Here is an 18,807-nt window from a genome sequence, read left to right on the forward strand (position 1 = left end):
TCCTCCGGGCCCCAGTAAAGTGTACCTTTACCCCCCACCCCATGGGGGGACCCTGCAACTCATCAGCTGCTAACACAACCACCCTGTAGTCTGGACGCCAGCTAGTGTCACTTCAGTGCCGCTCCTCCACCAACGCCTTCCCAACCTCCCCCTCGGCCCTGCCTAGGCAGGACAGACACATTCCCCCACAATGCACCAGGAATGAATTCGTGGAGAGGCTCAGTTTATTGCAGTGCTCCGGACCGTGCCACACACGAGTCAGAGCGGTGCCAAGGCGGGCTCGGCCGCTTGGGTGCTATTTTGCAACATGGCGGCTCCCACTAGAGCGACGTTGCCGTGGGTAACCCTCGGTAATCCAGTATAATCCAATGCACGCCTGAGCCCAGCCACCCGATTAGCAAATTGTGCTTAGAAAGTCACCGAGTTTAAGGCCAAAGGGACCCCTGGATCCCTGTCTGACCTCCGAGATCTCACTGGCACCTGCCCACTACCCCAGCAATGGAAAGAGACCAGAGCAAATGAGACCTGAAAGAGACGCGACTGCTCCACGCAACGGACGGGGAACGCGAGGGGCCGAGGCGCACCAGTGCCCGAGGCCCCGCAATGGCAGGGCAGCGACACGAGGAGATACAGATGCCTTGTCAGGCAGGAGAGTGGGGACCCCGACGACTAACCAGGCACGGGGGGAGCAGGTCAGAGGCCCCAGGGTTTGAGAACAGCCGCCCAGGTCTTGCCAAGTTCCTCGCTTTAAAGAAGGTGATTGAGTTATTTACCTGTGTGGCTCACTAATGGAGCAGGTGGGAAGGGGACTCCCTGGGCCTGGGATCCCCTGGGGAGCAGCGTTCCTTAGCAGGGTGTGTGCTGGGGTCAGGCTTTTTGGGACTGGTCTCCCACTCTCAGGAGGGTTATCGGGATCCTTTCAAATGTCTCCACGCTCACCTCAGCAGCCTTGCTGTCCCCGAGGACGACGTGAACGTTCAGATCCCCTCTCCCAAGCCAGACGTCCACCTGGGACACGAAGGAGACCCGGGGATTCCTGCGGCGCCTGTTTGCGGCCACCACCCGGAAGGAGAAGCCGAGGGAGGCGTTGCAGGTGTGGGAGATCTCGTAGGCGCACGTGCCCTGGAAATGCGCCACAGCCCCATCGAAGGTGAAGTAGTGAGGGTCCCCCGTCACCGTGCAGGTGGTCAGATAGCTCTGGCAGCCCAACTTCCCATCCTTCACCGCGCACTGCTGGCCTGGGTTGCAGCTGGCCGGGACGCAACGGAAATCAAAATTGCTGTCACAGCTGCACCTCTCATGGCAACCAGACAGCCAGATCCGGTCCCCAACCTGCAGGGGGAACAGACAGAAGCCAGTCAGTGGAGCGTAATTGCAGAAGGAAGCGTGGCTGGAACGAAGGGAAAGACCCAGCATCGTAAGTCACGGATTGGGTCCCAATCCGGAAAGGTGCTGTAAGTAAGAGGGTGGCTCACTCCTTACGGGCTGGAGCTCGCCAGCCCCGGCAACAGAATGAACCCCACCTGGGGTGAATTGGGTAACTCCCTAGAAAGGGCAGCAGTGGCTGAAGTGAAGGGGGAAGGTCAGGGAGCTGTGGGCGGGTCTGCCGAGAGCGAGGAAAGGCTCCTGCAAGCAAGACCAGGGGAGTTGCTCCTAGCAGGGAAGCCTGGGAGAGACTCTGACCAAGCAGGAGAGAAGCTGCAAAGGTCCCGCACAGGAAGGCCTGGGGGGAAGAGGAAAAACCTTACGTTGTGTGCACTTAGCAATGGACTCGGTTTGGGATTTTGAGTTTTATTTGTAGGGTTTCCTTACATTAATAAACCTGGCCCCCAAGGAGGGGCATTTTTGACCAAGCAAAAGCCTGAAGGGAAGTTGTATTGGAACCGTCTACGAGGGGAAACTGAGGCAGGATGCCTGCCGCGTGACCCTAGGCCACGAGGGGGTGCATGGGAGGAGGCTGACCCCGGTACTCATGGAATCCCACTGCTCCAAAAGGGTGAGCTTAGGCCATGCAGATGTAGGCTCTATCCCTTGGTTAAAAGATCTGGTGATGAAATTGAAGTGGGCAAGAAGCGAGTGAAGTCGTGCTGGGCTTAGCACAGAGTTTATCCCAGCCTCTGCTGCTTTCCTTGTCAATTCGACACCTCCACAGGGCTCAGTGGCAGAGCTGGTCAGAAAACAGGATTTCTGTTCCATGCAAACGTCCAACATTTTGAACTTAGTTTTCAGTCCGAACTGAAATAAAAGCTAAAAATTTCCTGCAGAATGAAAATTCCAGAAAAATGGATTTGGAATCATCAAAACGTTTTGTTTAAGATCATGACAAATTGTTCTGTTTCACTAAGGTAAGAACGTTTTGTTTATGTCACCTGGCAGCTCTGTGTTCTGGGGAACCAGGGCGCAAAACCCCTACTCTTTCTCTGGTTCACCTGAATCCCCCCCGCAGCCCCTGTTTGAACCAGAAACCAAAGCCTGCTTGAACCAGAAACCAAAGGCATCTCAATATGAAAAGGTAGTGGAAGAAGATTAAGACAATGCCCCTCGCCTCATCTACATCAAAGATGTAAAAAGGAGGCATCTCAATTACAGAAGCCTCATCTACATCGAAGATGGAACACGCACTGAACTCTGGGATTGGCAAAGCAGGGATGCACTACATGATGGGAGACTTCTGCTCTTGATGTAAATGAACTCACACCTGTGCACATCCAGCTCCGCAGTTATCAGACCGTTCTAGTTATTGATATGCAAAACACTGAATCCTGGTTGCATTGTGAGCTCCCTCAAGGAACATTGTCCATAGCCAGGAATGATCAGCTCCTTTTGTCCAGCATAAAGAAAACCACTCTGGGATAGTTCCTTGAGACATTGTTTACCCATAAACAAACCTGGTGCCTACAAAAACCCCTACCCAAGTTCAAACTTTTGTTCTGAAGCCTGGATCCAAATTCTGCATCAGTTCCACCGGAACTTCCCCTCTTCCTGACTGATCCTGCTGGCGACTCTGCCTGTCTCAAGCACCTCCAGACCCTAAGCTGACCAGCCTGTCTCCTGGGAACCTCTGAGCTGCATGGAGTGGTGAGACCCCCCCATTTCCCCTTCCCCCAACACTCTCTCTCTCTCTCTTAGTCCAGGTATAATTTTCTACTTTTGTAATCAAACCAGGGCTAGCTTTCTCCAATACCCCAAGCTGTAATTGTGTAGTATTATAAACATTTGATTGTTTTCTCTCCTTATATGGTATTACTATTAGTATCATAAGTTTTATATACCTAGCAATAAAATAGCTGTTATAATCAAGCTGGTTGCCAGTCTCTCTCTCCAAAGTTTATTTTACTCCTTTGTGTTCTTGGCTTCCCTATATTGCTCTGCAGCCACGCTTCTTTTACCTAAGCCAAAGATCCCTGGAGTGCTTAAAAATCCTATGGGGTTTGCTCATCGAGGGGGTTACTGCTAGAACAATTGTAAAGGGGCATATAAAAGAGGCGACTGAGAAGTGCTGCTTTACCTAGTCTATGGAGTCCAGGGGCAAATAAGGGTGCAGCTGAAAAGTGCTGTTTGGACCCAGCCTGCTCAAGAAGTGCGCTCTATTCTGGTGCGTGGCAAAGGGGCATATAAGGGTGGCCACTGAAAGTGCTGTGTCACCAGCCTGCTGAGTTCAGGGATGTATAAGGGATCAGCTGAGAATGCTAATAGTCCTGACCACTCAGACGCACTCGGTTAATCTAGAATGTGTGTGTGTGTGTGTGTGTATCTGTGGGGGGTTTATTTGAATCTGGGGCTGGAGGAACCCAGCCCTGAAAACCTTAGGTCCTGCAGGATAACTCCATTGGGAGGGGACTTGTAGCCATATGAACACAAAAGTAACACAAGCAGTACATTAATAGAATTACACCCCTAGAATCACACCCCCCATCCAGGAAGGTAACCCTAATAAATGAGTATACCTCAAGGTGACAAGCAAATCTGGTAACATTTAGATCACATCAAAACGTTATAATACATTTAACACAATGTTTGGATCACATCAAAGACTATAAACAGGATGACGTTCAAATTAATATTTGAATATACGTCAAAGTGAACTGAACCAAATGACAAAGTAACCAATACAGTGCAAATCGACATGTCCCCGCAAAACATTTTGATTTTGATCAAAAAAAGGCAAAAATGTGTTTTCTGATGGAAAACTCTTTCGCCAAGATGTTTCCAGCCAGCTCTCCTCAGCCCGCTGGAAGGAGGAAAGCGACTGCTAGGAAACTCACCGGGTAGTGCAGACCTTTGCTCATGCAGCCACACTGCTTCTCTGGAACACAGCTGGCCCCGCTGCGCAGGTACCCGGTGTTACAGAAACAGCCTTCAGTGCAGAGAGAGCTGCAGTGAGCCCGGATCAAGCTGTGTGCACAGGAGTCCTGGCAAGGTGGCTCGCAGAGCTTGTAGTGACTGTTTGCCGGACAGCCTGGGTCTAGCAAAGAGGAAGGAGCAGGAAGAGAAATAATTCAGTGTTAATCCCGGGGAGAAGCGCTTGGAGTTTTCAGAACAAAATGTGAAGAGGTACCAGTTGGAGAGGCCAGAATTCACACAAGGGGGTTGAGGGTCTGACATCCTGGCCAGTTCAGGATGTTTACTGGAGAATAAACCAGTGAGCAAAGCCACTAGAACAGAGCGTGAGAACTTTGTTAGACATCTACCAGCCAGAGGGCTGAACCAGCTCGTTGATACAAAAGAAGCCTCCCGTTTTCCTCCTACCCACCACCGCAAGGTGCCAAGGCAACACCCTGGTGAGAAATCGACCCTCACCTGCTGAGATTCCCACCAGGGGGCTGTCTGTGGGCTCCATCTTTTGTAGCAACTGCTGACGTGGGTGGCTGATAAATGTGAAGCCTCCCATGCAGAATGCTGGAGAGGAGAAGTGTGTGCTCTCGCTCCCTCTCTCTCTTTCCTTGTTCTCTTCCTCAACTAGGGTCTCCCTGGCTGCTGTGAGAGGGGAGGTTCCTGCCTCTCCCCCTTTCCTGGCGAATAGCTTTGGTGCCATTTTTCTCAAGCAGCAGGAGAGCGAAACTGACCTAAGTTTGGTCCTTCTGTTAACTGATGCTCAAGGTATGCCGGGATTTGGCCACTGACGTGAATGAAGCTGGTGACAGCTGGGCATTCACTACTGTGATCAGATGTTTGAGGAACAAGAACGTGAGCGGTATGTCCTTAGGAGCCAATGGTTCTTGGCAGGTGGTGTTATCAGACGTTGTTTGTACCAACATCTCAAGTCACACAATGAGACAATTTCAATTTAAAAAGTAAGACACAAACATGGTCTCTGCTTACCACAGAAAGACTCGTTCCTCCATGGCGAGATGGTGACATTGGCTCTCTGGCAGGCGGCTGCAAATGTCTGAATGGACTCGCACAGGGCAATGCTCTCCCCTCCTGACACACACAGGTCAAAGATGCAATCAGACAAATAGGGCTCTGGGTCAATCTGGGAGTGGCAAGAGGAGAACGGCCCGTCGGGGCTCTGGATCACCCAGCACCGGGACTTTGACTGCAGCACCAGACTTTCTTCCTCTTTACATCCAGGGCAGGAATCAGAGCAGCCGTCGTCACAGCCAGGGATGTCCTCAGACTTCCAGTCCACAGCGAAGCGGAAGGCGTCCTTCCCTCGGGAGCCGTTACGCATCACAAAGTCATCAACAGCAGCACCGTTGAAGTTCCCGCACAGCCCACAGGTCTGGCCTCGGTACTCCGGGGGGAGGGTGACAAAGAGGCTGTGGGCCAGGTCGTAGCTCACACTCAGCCCAAAGGGAGTCTGCAATACTGTATACAGCCCATGTTGATAAATGGCAACTCCTAGTGTTTTAACATTCACCGGGAGGGTCACAGTCACTCCACCGATCTTATTGAGGGAAAACAGCACCAAAGAGATTAATCCAGCGTATGGATGGCCTCACGCACCATAAAACAACAGGAGGGTGGTGTGAAGACAATTTATGATGGGTGAGGAGTTCAGGGAAAACCCCACTGTAATACGATCAGCAGAGAGCTATTAAACCCATCTTGTCCCTGTAGCTGCGTATTGCTGCATTAGCCATTTAAAAAGGACAACACGCAGGACAGTTTGCTGTAAGGAACAATCCTGAAGCATTTGCAGGGGTGTGTGTGGTGGCAGGGTGGGGGTCGGTAGGAGACTTACGCTTGGATGTCTTTTTGTTTTGTGTTTGTACAGCACCTAGCACAACAGGACTAGGACTCCTAGGCCCAAAGCAGTTCAAATAATAAAGAAGAAGTGTCTTTCTCCCTTCCTCTTTAATTTCTATTGCATGAAAAACAATGACAGTGGGGAAGGATGAACAATAAGGCACTGAAATGTCAGGAAATGCTAAGGTTCAGGGCGTACGCACAAGCCAAACTACACTCCCTCGGGCATATGTCTGTGCATACAGCCTTTACTCACAACTCCTCATCGCTCTATTTCCAGACCTGAAATACAGGACGCACATGTGGCCATCTACTGCAGCTTACTGACCTTGGGGTGCCGGACGGAGTCTGTGAGAGTCATTCAGACACCTGATGTGCAGTGGGTCAAACTGAGCACTGGCCTCTTTTCTTCCCCGCCAAAGGGAAATGAAAGAGGCCAGAGCTGTGCTTTATGATGTCGCCTGAAGGAGACCCAGCCCAATCCATTCTGTGCGCACCCTAGGAGGTGACACTGTCATTTGTACCTTGACAAAGGTGCAGTGGTTTGGACTGCACTCCTCTGAATGCCATGCAGCTAAGATCCATGCACAGCACAGCTTCCCTTGGTTTAAGTCACTGATCAGCGAAGCAGGCACTGAATGTGGGTGAGATGTGATTTTCAAACCCTCCGAAGTCAGCCTCCTGCAGAGCTAATTTCATCAGTGCTCTCAAAGACAATTCTCCTCAGTGCTGACTAGCACCCAGGTCAATATCACTTTTCGATCCCCAGCTGTTTTGGAATTAGACATGTTCAAATCAACCTGGAAATAATTGTTTATAATTGGGAAAAAAAACAACCCAAGAATTTTCCTCTCTTGTTTGAATAAATAGCTAAACTGTTTCAGATCAAATGTTACACTAGCAGTTCCCCTCAGGCAGAGATAGGCGTGGAATATCTCCGCGCGAGGCTCCGTCTACACTACCACTTATGTCGGTATAACTTACTGTTGTTCAGGGGTGTGAAAAAACACACCCCCGCGACTGACATAAGTTACACCGACATAAGCACTGATGGAGACAACACTGTGCTGGAGGGAGAGCTTCTTCCGCCGACACAGCTACTGCTGCTTGTTGGGGGTGGATGAACTGTGTCGACAGGAGAGCTCTCCCTTGTCGGCAGAGAGTGGCTACCTGAGAGATCTTACTGCAGTGCGGCTGTATCGGGGCCGCTGTAAGCTCTCTAGTGTAGACATTACGTGAGTTGTGAGTTTCAGAAAGTTCTGAATGATGGTGCTGGTTACTTATCCAGAGATGGTGATTCAGTGATTGCCCGGAGACCACCAGCCCCATGGAATTACCTTGACGGTCCCATGGTGCCCTCTCTGCAGATGGATCTCAGTCCTGTTCACAAGGACAAACACCTCCGATGTCACAGCCATAGGAATGTGGGGCAGGTTTTCGTTCTTCACTTCCACTCTGAAGAAGGATGAGGACTCCGATGCCCCACACAGTTCAGCAAAGACGTATCTGCAGGTGCCCTGGAAATGGTATCGCTTCCCATCAAACGTGGTGTAATGGGGCAGCCCAGAAGCCCAGCAGGTGCCATTGGTTTGCTCATGGCACCCATAAACCCCCTTCCGAGTGCCACAGAATTCCCCGGGCGCGCAGGCGGAGCTGGAGCACTTGACAGCGTGGGAGGAGCCGTCACATCTGCACGAGCTCTGGCAATTTTCTCCTTCCCAGAAGCTCTCCCCTGCCAGGTGGTATCTGCCATTGTGGGTGCAGCCGCATTGCTCCTGAGACACACAGCCAGTGCCACTCAGCACAAAGCCAGGGTCACACCGGCACCCTTCTTCACACGCAGCCCGGCAGAGAGAGGGCACCGCTGGGTGGGCGCAGGAGGCCGGGCAGGAAGGTCCACAGAGCTCATAGTGGCTGTTGGGGGGGCAGGTTAACTCTGAAAGAAAGCAAGCAGTGTTTAGAAACCCAGACGGAACAGTCCAGGTAATGTTCCTAGGCAGGAATACAAATGAAGGAAATATAACAGGAGGAGATTGACCAGACAGCTAAGGCCCAGTCCAGTGCTTGAGTGGATACATAAAGGAGAAAGATTGGGAGGGGCGGGGGATACAGCTAACAAGGATTCTCCTTGTATTTGGACTCATCTGCTTACCGCAGGCAGCCCGCTGTCTCCATGACTCAATGGCAATGCCACGACTTTGACAGTGCTGGGCATAACTGCGAAGGACTTGACACAGGGTCTCGTGGCTGCCCCGAGTCGCGCACAAATCCCTCACGCAGCTCTCCACGTGGACCTGAGCAGCAGCAGGCTTGTTACACTCTTTAAAAGGCCCAGTAGTGTCCGCAATGACCCCGCAGTAGCTCTGAGATCTGTACTGGGCTAGTTCTGCTTTGTTACATTGAGCTGGGAGCCCAACGGCCGTGCAGTGAAAAGAGGAATCGGCATCCTTCCAGCTGTTGCCAAAGGTGACGGCGTCAGCAACCACAGAACCGTTGGGGGTCCGGAAATCATCGCTCCGGTTCCCATTGAAGTCTCCAGCGAGTCCACAGAGTGACCCAAAATAGATCTCAGAAACGGAAACTGACACAGAGTGGGACCAGTCATAGGACACAGAGAGGCCGAAATCCGTCTGGACCACAGCAGACGAGCCGCTGAAATAGGCGTAGAGTTTACCTGATGCCAGGACCAGGGGAAGATTGACCAGGGATCCATTCACCTAGGGGGACAGTGAGACAAGTGTGTGCATTAATCCCCTCTCCCCAAGCCTGGTGCACACATTGTCATGCCAACAGGCAGCCAGCAGTTCTAGCTATTTCACATCACTCTCACTGTCTGTGTCCTAGGATCGTTCTGTAAGTTCTGGGTATTTGGTTTCCTGCCCTGCTCTATTTTCCATCCCCTTTGCAAAGCAGAACTATGGCCAACTTGGCAGTTTGTCCTTCCCCGTCATTAGTGAATGAGGCTCCAAAGAGAACCTGACTAAGTGTAGAGCAAGACGGAACCATTGGCTTCCCTCGGCAGCAGGTTCCTAACACCCAGTTAAGTGGAAGAGGAGCATGCTCATGACTTTCCTGGACCTGCATTTCCTCCCCCAACTCTGCTCAGCACTGATGAGATCAATGCCTTCTAATCCGTCAAATGCTCTCACCTGCACTCGGCCGTACTGTCCCGCTGCTATCGCGATATGCTCCCCATAGACGTCCAGCTCCACCAGGCGCGTCCAGGACACCGCGATGGAGCCTTTGTGCTCGTTCTGCACTTTGACAGCGAAGTCGGGGAGGTTCCCCGGGGGCCCACAGTACTTGCTCAGGGTGTATTTGCAGGCTCCTTGGTAATCAAAAGTGACTCCGTCAAACGTGGTGTAGTGGAGGAAGCCGAATACCCAGGAGGTGCCGAACGTCACAGGGTTACAGCCTCGGGTACCATTCACAACGCTGCATGTCTCCAGAGCACCGCAGGCATGATCCTGGCACTGCATGGGCTGGGCAGGCTGCCGGCAGCTGCATTTCCTGCTGCAGGCGTCTGTCAGGATCACCTCCTCTCCCAGCTGGTGATACTGACCTTTCAACGTGCAGCCGCACTGGCTGACGGGCACACAGAAACCAGCGTCCAGAACATACCCTTCCCTACAGAAGCATCCCGCCACACAGGGCTTTGTGCAGCGCAGGGGTGCACTAGAGTTGGCACAAGTGGCAGGGCAGGCAGGGCCACAGAAGTCAAAATAATTCTTGGCCGGGCAGGTGAAACCTAGAAGAACCAAGAGAGACCTGTGCATGAACTCCTTGCGAGCGCTTCAGAAACAACTCCAGGCTGATGTACAAGCCCTCACTGTCTTTTCCTCATTTAAAAAAAAAGTTTGACTTCGCTTGATTCCCAGGGCTAAAAGCAGAGCAAGAGAAACCATCAACACTTGAGAACATTTCAGTACAAACCAAATCTGCCTTCTGGGGACTCTTATGATTCATATATATTTGAATAAATATCAGGCAAACAAATGGAGGGAGGTGGCAGGGATGGAGTAACTAGAGTGGAAAAGGGACAGGTCTGATCTCAGCTTCTGCACCCACTTGCTATGCCCATGAAAAGTAACCATTGGATTTGAAACCAGAAAGTGTGTCTGCCTATGGGAAGTGACTGTCGTAGTCTGGTATTATTCCTTCCCTCCTGTTCATGCTGGAGTTGGGGAAGCTGTGACAGTTTTGTTGCACATGCCCATTGTGGAAATGCTGTTTGGGTTGCGCACTTCTGGGCAGTCAGGGCCCGGACTCTGCACTACACTACACGGTATCACACTCATACAGTAAATAGTGCATCGTACAGCTGGGACACCATAGGCAGCGAATAGCCCTTTGAAATAACAGCAAAGACCCTTCTCACTTACTGCACCCCATCCTTGGTCTCCAGTTTGCCATTTTCACACCGACAATGGTGCACATCTCATCGTAAGATTCGATAGCCGTGCACAGCATACGATTGCCCAAGCCATACTGACAAAGGTCATAGATACAGGACTCGTAGTAAGGGGCTGGGCTCTCATGCCAGTGACACTCGGAAAAGGGCCCCGAGCGGTTCGTTAGGATCCCACACAGTTGCTGGAACATGTGTAATTTTGGACAAGGCACAAGGTTGCCGGTGTCATTCGTACACCTGGAAGAGTCACATGAATAATGATTACAGGGTTTTCCTTTCATCTCGCTAAAGGGTTAGCATGCACATGGGAGCACAGGACAGTTGCTGATATAGTATGCTGAGATATTTTGCATTCACATTTTTAATGAGTATTTAATTAATTTGAATTTAGCCGTTCAGCAGAAACTGACATCGTGAATAGCAGAGTCCGGTGTGAACGGCAACAGCAGGGCAGGCTTCCCAGACTTTGCCAGATCCTGGAGAGGATCACGGGAAGTCTGCACTCCAATCCTCTGCCTCTGGGAGTGAAGGGAACCTAAAATAACGAAGAGGCTGACCCCGCACCACTGAATTCCTGGGAGTTTCCCATTGACGTCAATGAGAACAGCCTGGGCACCAAAGGAACCTGCTCCCACTTTCACTGAAGAATAGATCCATCAATGGCTCTTAGCCAATACGGGTAAGCCTCTGACTGCCAGATGCTGGCAGTGAATGATGGTTATTAATCATCACTTGATAATTGCCCTCTTCTGTTCATTCCCTTGGAAGCATCTAGCATTGGCCACTGTCAGACGATAGGATACTGGGCTAGACGGACCATGTGTCTCACCTAGCATGGCCATTATTATGTTCTTCTGAGCAGCGAGATCAAGAACTCCACCGCTGTGGTTTTCAACTGTTTGGGGCTCCAGACTCTTTTGTAAATGCTGATGGCCTGTCACAACCCAGTGACTAGGCTGCTGGAGGGAAAGTTGGGGCCTCCCACGGGAAATCTGGGGTGGAAGGAGCTGTGGGGGTTGCAGAGCCCCGCCCCCTGCACTGACCCTGCAGCAGTGTCTCCTGTGGCTTCTGTCCAATGGGGCTGTCTGGGCTTGGCTCCCTGCTCTGGGCTTTGTAACCTCCAGCATCGTGCTGCTGCTCAGGCTTGGCCCAGCCGCCCCTCTGTCATGATGAACGGGGCTCAGCTCAGCCAAATCTCAATGTGTGATGCTGTGCCCCCATGAACCAGGTTGGGGCACCACTCCCGCTAAAGTGACCCAGCCAACCCTGCCATGAGTGCAGTCTGGAAAACCTTAGCAAAAGGTTGCAATGCCCAGAGTGCGGAGCTGAGCCCAGTCAGCCCCATGGGGCTGGAGCTGCTACGGAAGTCTCTGAAACATTCTGGTGACTGGGTCATGATGCAGGGTTGAGAAACCCTGGTGTAACAATCCAGTGCAATGGGGTGCCGCACACTGCTTGCGGGTTTCTGGCTGTCAGCGCTCTACAAACAACAGGAGAGAAATATGGAAACTGTGTTCCCATAAGCGCTAGGGAACAGCACACTTGTAGGCCAGAGACTCCAGCCAGTAGGAGCAGAAGCAGAAGCATCCAAAGCAGGGAGGTCTGGTTATTCAGCAAACTGTCTCGACTTTTCTGCTCTGTATTGACGGGCTGTTTGCTCCAGTCCTCCCACGCTCCCTTCTCCTTAGTTTCACTCCACACCTGGCCCTCTTACCTCTCCTCCTCTGCCCTGTCCCTCTCACTCCCGTCCCTTCATTTTTAGCTAATCCCCTCATAACTAAACCCACCTCCGTACCCCCAAGAAAATCATGGAGCTAACGTGCTGTTTGCTGCCATCACATTGTTCCCTCTGCTTACGTGTTCGACCCCTTTCGCCCGCACTGTGTCTGTCTTGTCTAGTTAGACTATTAGCTCTTTGGGGCAGAGATTGTTTGCTGCTCTGGGTTTGTGCAGCACCTAGCACATTCTCGGTTGGGCCTTAGGCACTACCCTAATAAATGTGATTCACAATCCTAAGCATATATACCATGTTCATGAAATTCTAAAGCCTATGCTATGGAGGATGTCATCTAGGATGGTTCCTTCTAGCCCAAAAATCTGCTCCCAGGAGAGCAGTAGATCAGTACAGCAGAGGGTCATTGTGAAAAGACTTTGTGGCCCTGCATACCAAATCCCAGCTTGCTGAACTATTCTTTCATTCTTCAGCCTTTCCAGGAACCCTTCACGCCTCTGCCAGGATGCTGGTATTTTCCCTTTCTGTAGGAAAAGGTGGCTAGTGGATAAACAAACATACCCGGGATGGCTGGTGTTGGAAATCCAGGTGTTCCCGAACTGCGTGTCGTTCTTGGCTCTCTCCCCGCTGGGCAGGACTTTATCATCCGTGGGATCGCCATTGAAATTCCCACACATCCCACACAGCTGATTCCGATACTCCGGGCCCACACGGACAAACAAGCTACTGGCGCCATTAAACTGGATCTCCACGTTGGCCTTTGCTCTCACGGTTAGCATGTTCTTCTGTCTCAGGACCTTGGCAACAGTTCCCAGCTGTGCTGGTAAGCGGGTCCGTATCCCATTAACCTGAGACATAAAGGGAAAATTAATTTCCCACCCTGTCACTTTGCCTTCTCTAAGAGGGTAAGCTGCTGCTCCATCAGCCAAGCACTCAGGGGTTTATCAGTCTTTGTCCAACACGCGGAGATAGTTCATGAAATTTGGCTTGACAGATCTCCGTGCTGGCACCTTTATCTAAATTCACATTCAGAGCACTGTAACCTAACATCACTAAGAAAAATAAAATAACGGGATTCTGGGCTGCCGGGTATTTGTGCCACAAAATGGCTCATCAGCCAATGCAGACAGTCTCAAGAGAGTCATCCCAGTGTAGGGGGAAGCTGACTTCAGGTGGACTAATTTTACAATGCAGAGTAACTGCATTGACTGCAAAAGGGTTACTCTCAACTCAGATTGGTGTAACTTAAAAGAGGATCAGTCTCTCTGCTCCTTATTATAACCAGAGGTGAGAGCCAAGATTTTGAAGTCATCAGTCATTTAGAATTCCTCTGTGTTGAGGTCCTGAATGTACGACGCCTCAGTGACCTAACCTAGTAACTTTCTTTGACAGGGAATACGCCTTGTGGATGGGAGGTGGTATATCTTGACTTTTGTGAGGTTTTTGAGACTGTCTATCATGACTTTCTCATACACAAACTAGGGAAATACAACAGATGGAGCTGCTATAAGGTGGATGCATAACTGGTTGGAAAACCATTCCCAGACAGTAGTTATCAGTGGTTCACAGTCAGCCTGGAAGGGTATATCAAGTGGGGTCCCGCAGGGATCAGTTCTGGGTCCAGTTCTGTTCAATATCTTCATCGATAATTTAGATAATGGAAGACAGTACACTTCTAAAGTTTGCGGATGATACCAAGCTGGGAGGGGCTGGAAGTGCTTTGGAGGATAGGATTAAAATTCAAAATGATCCGGACAAACTGGAGAAGTTGTCTGAAGGAAATACGATGAAATTCAATAAGGACGAATGCAAAGTACTCCACTTTGCAAAGAACAGTCAATTGCACACGTACAAAATGGGAAAGGACTGCCTAGGATGGAGAACTGCAGAAAGGTTCTGGGGGTTATAATGGATCACCAGCTAAATGTGAGTCAGCTGTGTAACACTGTCACAAAAAAAGGAAAACCATCATTCGGGGCTGTATTAGCAGGAGTGTTGTAAGCAAGACACAAAAAGTAATTTTCCACTCTATTCCATGCTGATTAGGCCTCAACTGGAGCACTGTGTCCAGTTGGTGCCAAATTTCAGGAAAGATGTGTCCAAATTGCAGAAAGTCCAGAGAAGAGCAACAAAAATGATAATCATTAAAGGTCTAGAAAACATGGCCTATGAGGGAAGGTTGAAAAAAAACTGGGTTTGTTTAGTGGGAGAAGAGGAGACTGAAGGGGGACATGATAATAGTTTTCATGTACATAAAAGGTTGTTACAAGGAGGAGGGAGAAAAATTGTGCGCTTTAAACTCGGAGGATAGGAGAAGAAACAATGGGATTAAATTGCAACAAGGGAGGTTTAGTTTGGACATTAGGAGGAACTTTCTAACTGTCAGGGTAGTTGAGCATGTGAATAAGTTGCCTGTGGATGCTGTGGAATCTCCTTTATTGGAGATTTTTAAGAGCAGGTTAGACAAAAGCTGTCAGGGATGGTCTAAATAATACTTAGTCCTGCCTTGAGTGCAGAGACTGGACTAGAAGACCTCTTGAGATGCCTTCCAGTCCTCCCATTCTATCACCATCAAAAAGTGCTGAGCACCTGCCCTTGGATAATGAGGCTCCCTCTGGTGTATCAAAAGAAACATTCAAACACTGATCCACCCCCAGTCACTAGCCACTTGTAAATATTGCAGGGACCAGAAGTAAAATCCCACACAAGAACAGTTATTGCCTGACTCCTCAAATAAACTGGAAACAGAAAAACTAGGAGAAAATTCTCTGTCTATATTTGAGATACAGAAGAATCCTTCTGCTTTTAAAACACCCATGGTGAAACCACTAGATACAATATTATTATTATTATACAGGTCAACTCACATGGACAGCTTTGCCTCTCTCTAGGACAATATGAGAATTAAAATTGCCAGTGCTGAGCCAAATTTCCACCCGGTAAACGAAAGACACCCGGGGATTGCGGAAATGCCTGTTTGCCGTCACCACGCGGAACGACAAATCCAAGGAGGAGTTACAGGTGTGGGAGATCTCATAGTCACATATTCCCTGGAAATGTGCCACAGCCCCATCAAATGTAAAGTAGTGAGGATCCCCTGTTACAACACAGGTGGTCAAGAGACTCTGGCAGCCCAGCTTGCCGTTCCTCACAGCACACTGTTGGCCTGGGTAGCATTTAGCTCGGAAACAACGGAAGTTGTTTTGGGAGTCACAGCTACACCTTTGGGTACAACCAGAGAACCAGACGTGGTCTCCAACCTGGCATGGAGAGAGAGAAGAAATGAACTTGTCAGCATCAGCATCATCACCAACACAACACAACCTCTTAACCATCCCAGTGGAAATCTTGGAACAAAGATACACAGAAATGTCCTAGTGCATTTTGCTAGACAGCCAGAGGAGCTGACCAAACAGAAAGAAATGCAAGTGTTTAAGGTAGCATGGACTAAGATAAGAGCTGGCTGAAATTTTCAATTTGAAACATTTTTTTAAAATGTAAAATGGCTTTTCCATAACAACAAAAATTTCTGGGGGAATGTCCAATTTTGACAAAAAATTTTAGGTTTTCATGAGAAAGACCAACACTGAACATATTCGGGTTTCCGGCAACTGAAAAACAAAAGGATTTTGGCCAACAACTGAACTTATTTGGCTTTACACCAAAAGTTTTAAATATTTAGCCAACATTTTATTGTACACTGAAAACATCAAATTTTTTGAAGAAAAACTTTGATGATGGAAATATTTGTGTTTCATTGAAACTATTATGAGAAAACAGAACATTTCCTGACAACCTGTCAGGGGCTAGTGGAAAGGCAGATTCTTTATTCACTGATAAAAAGAAATTAGGTTTTCTTGCGTATGTTCAAATGCGCCCAGATTCCCCCTGTGCTGTCTAGTAAGAGTGTGAACGATCAACTCACATTGTAGTAGCGTCCATTGTGCTCACAACCGCAATGCTCTGGCAAGACACACTTGTCCCCGCTCCGCAGGTACCCGTCATTACAAAAACACCCTTCCGAGCAAGTGTGCCCGCAGTATTTCTGAAGCCAGGATCCAGCACACAGGTCCTGGTAGTGAGTTTCACAGAGCTCATAGTGACTGTGTGGTGGGCACTGAGGGGCTATAAAAGAGAGAATTGGGAGTTCCTGGGTCACTATCGAGACATCGCTGGAATTATCCAAACCAGACTCAGGATTGAAACTGCAAACTGAGATTTCACAGTAGCAAACACATTGCATTTGATTTGGCTGCAGACTCCTTACTTTTTAAGACAGTGATTTCAAGTGGGCTTAAAAGAGTTCAGTGGCCCCAACTCCTCTAGTTCATTTGAAATTCCCACTTTAAAAGAGGATTTTAGAGGCTAGAAGGTTTCTCTGTGCAGTCTAATGGGGAGAGCAGCTCCCACCCAATCCACAGGAAATTGATCCTGTGCTCCATGGACATGACTAATAGAGGCTCCTGGTGCAAGTCCAGAGGAAGAAGAAATATAACAGAAGAGCCCTGCTGCTCTGTATGATGGTGGATGATTGGTAAGCAAGCCTGTATCGAATGAAATGTATATACGGTATTTATTCAAAAAGGGTTGGATCGTGAAATTCATCTTCAGATACAAATAATGTAGCATAATGCACCAGAGGCTGAATGGCGGTTGCATGGACCACCCTACCACTGGCATTTCCCAACCCTGTACCGCTTGGCTTTGCAAACTTAATTTTTTTTATGTAGTTTCTGTGTGCGATTTATATTAGGACGTTGTGTCTGAGTTTGTTTTGTCTCTCTTAGATTGCAAAAACACATTTGTTTATTTACATGGAAATCGTCGTCACTTACCACAGAAAGACTCGTTCCTCCAAGGCAAGATGGTGACATTCGCTCTCTGACAGGCGGCTGCATATGTCTGAATGGACTGGCATAGGACACTGCTGTCCCCTCCTGACACACACAGGTCAAAGATGCAGTCAGACAAATAGGGACCTGGGTCAATGTGGGAATGGCAAGAGGAGAATGGCCCTTTGGGGTCCTGGATCACCCAGCAGCGGGCCTTCGAGTGCACCAGACTTTCCTCCTCTTCACACCCAGGGCAGGAATCAGAGCAGCCGTTATCACAGCCAGGGACATCCTCCGACTTCCATTCTGCAGCGAAGTGGAAGGCGTCCTTCCCTAGAGAGCCGTTATGTGTCACAAAGTCATCCTCAGCTGCGGCATTGAAGTTCCCGCACAGCCCACAGGTCTGGCCTCGGTACTTGGGGGGGAGGGTGACAAAGAGGCTGTGGATCAGATCGTAGCTCACACTCAGCCCAAACTCTGTTTTCACTACCGTGTACAGTCCAGCCTGATAAACGACGATATTTCCTGCACTGAGACTCACTGGGAGGGTCTCAGTGACCCCATCAATCTGAGTGAGAGAAATAGCAGCAAAGAGATTAATCCTGGGAATGAATCCCACAGACAGTTCAATGCCACACTCAGAGGAGGAAAGCCTACAGGTGGCTGAGAAATGGGGGAAAACAAGATCGTGTTCTGGTCTATTTGAATGGCTTGATACTAATCCTGTATACTTATCGTTCCAGAACAGGGCAGTGGAGGGTAGATGACAATAAATACTTCTGCACTGACTGGGATGGGTGAAGTAATTGAAGAGATGAGCTGGCAACAACATCTATCACTAATTTCTCTTGTTTCCCAGAGACCACTAGCCCCATGGAATTACCTTGACTGCCCCGTGGTGCCCTCTCTGCAGATGGATCTCAGTCCTGTTCACAAGGACAAACACCTCCGATGTCACAGCCATTGGAATGTGGGGCAGGTTTTCGTTCTTCACTTCCACTCTGAAGAAGGATGAGGACTCCAATGCCCCACACAGTTCAGCAAAGACGTATCTGCAGGTGCCCTGGAAATGGTATCGCTTCCCATCAAACGTGGTGTAATGGGGCAGCCCAGAAGCCCAGCAGGTGCCATTGGTTTGCTCATGGCACCCATAAACCCCCTTCCGAGTGCCACAGAATTCCCCGGGGGCGCAGGCGGAGCTGGAGCACTTGACAGCGTGGGAGGAGCCGTCACATCTGCACGAGCTCTGGCAATTTTCTCCTTCCCAGAAGCTCTCCCCTGCCAGGTGATATCTGCCATTGTGGGTGCAGCCGCATTGCTCCTGAGGCACACAGCCAGTGCCACTCAGCACAAAGCCAGGGTCACACCGGCACCCTTCTTCACACGCAGCCCGGCAGCGAGAGGGCACCGCTGGGTGGGCGCAGGAGGCCGGGCAGGAAGGTCCACAGAGCTCATAGTGGCTGTTGGGGGGGCAGGTTAACTCTGAAAGGGACATGGAGAAACGTGGTTAGAGATACAGCTAGAACACTGCAGGGAATCCTGCCAGGCAGGAAATCCAGGACAAGGAATGATATGGAGATCACAGGACAGGCTGCACTATGCAGAGAACAGGAAATAGCCTTCATTTCCTGAGAGAGAGT

At 49.8% G+C, this 18,807-nt stretch overlaps 1 protein-coding gene across 1 annotated transcript in view; it reads right to left on the reverse strand.

Moving 5' to 3' along the window:
- LOC137149443 (IgGFc-binding protein-like) overlaps positions 1 to 18,807 on the reverse strand; it is a 45,687-nt gene that overhangs the window by 8,571 nt on the left and 18,309 nt on the right. Inside the window, exons 3-14 of the mRNA XM_067542959.1 lie at positions 18,051 to 18,649; positions 17,171 to 17,735; positions 16,261 to 16,460; positions 15,203 to 15,595; positions 12,897 to 13,183; positions 10,575 to 10,840; positions 9,342 to 9,940; positions 8,345 to 8,909; positions 7,530 to 8,128; positions 5,323 to 5,890; positions 4,266 to 4,465; positions 940 to 1,332 (exon numbers count right to left, since the gene is read on the reverse strand). Coding sequence (XP_067399060.1) covers positions 940 to 1,332; positions 4,266 to 4,465; positions 5,323 to 5,890; positions 7,530 to 8,128; positions 8,345 to 8,909; positions 9,342 to 9,940; positions 10,575 to 10,840; positions 12,897 to 13,183; positions 15,203 to 15,595; positions 16,261 to 16,460; positions 17,171 to 17,735; positions 18,051 to 18,649 — 5,234 coding nt within the window. The remainder of the gene's footprint in view (positions 1 to 939; positions 1,333 to 4,265; positions 4,466 to 5,322; positions 5,891 to 7,529; positions 8,129 to 8,344; positions 8,910 to 9,341; positions 9,941 to 10,574; positions 10,841 to 12,896; positions 13,184 to 15,202; positions 15,596 to 16,260; positions 16,461 to 17,170; positions 17,736 to 18,050; positions 18,650 to 18,807) is intronic.

Source organism: Emydura macquarii, unplaced genomic scaffold, assembly GCF_026122565.2.
Source record: "Emydura macquarii macquarii isolate MOO-44397 ecotype Brisbane River unplaced genomic scaffold, CSIRO-AGI_Emac_v2 contig_746, whole genome shotgun sequence".
In the NCBI taxonomy this organism is placed as follows: Eukaryota; Metazoa; Chordata; order Testudines; family Chelidae; genus Emydura; species Emydura macquarii.